At 69.2% G+C, this 347-nt stretch overlaps 1 protein-coding gene across 1 annotated transcript in view; it reads left to right on the top strand.

The window, feature by feature from the left end:
- The first annotated feature begins 94 nt into the window (after positions 1-94).
- The window catches only part of LOC119590468 (zinc finger protein 668-like), a 12403-nt gene continuing 12150 nt past the window's right edge, over positions 95-347 (top strand). Inside the window, exon 1 of the mRNA XM_037939126.1 lies at positions 95-345. Coding sequence (XP_037795054.1) covers positions 95-345 — 251 coding nt within the window. The remainder of the gene's footprint in view (positions 346-347) is intronic.

Here is a 347-nt window from a genome sequence, read left to right as displayed (position 1 = left end):
GCCACCCCCCGCGCACGCCCCCTACCAGCCGGGCGTCCCAGCAGCGCCCCCTCACCCCGGCAAGCAGGGCGAGGACCAAGCCTACCCCTCGAGGATGACGCTCCCCGCCCCGCACCCTGCCTCTGCTTCCGCCTCCGCCGCCCTCAAGCAGGGGGAGAACGACTTCGTGTGCGGCGTGTGCGGGAAGCGGTTCAGTTTCCCCTCCCTGCTGAAGCGGCACATGAGGATCCACACGGGGGAGCGGCCCTTCCCCTGCCCCTACTGCAGCCACCGCGCCAACCAGAAGTCCAACCTCATCATGCACATCAGGAGCAACCACGGATACAACATGGGCTCCCCGCCGCTGT

This window comes from Penaeus monodon, chromosome 27, assembly GCF_015228065.2.
Source record: "Penaeus monodon isolate SGIC_2016 chromosome 27, NSTDA_Pmon_1, whole genome shotgun sequence".
NCBI classification, from domain to species: domain Eukaryota; kingdom Metazoa; phylum Arthropoda; class Malacostraca; order Decapoda; family Penaeidae; genus Penaeus; species Penaeus monodon.
Note: the sequence above shows the minus strand (reverse complement) of the source record. Positions and strands in the feature narration are given on the sequence as shown.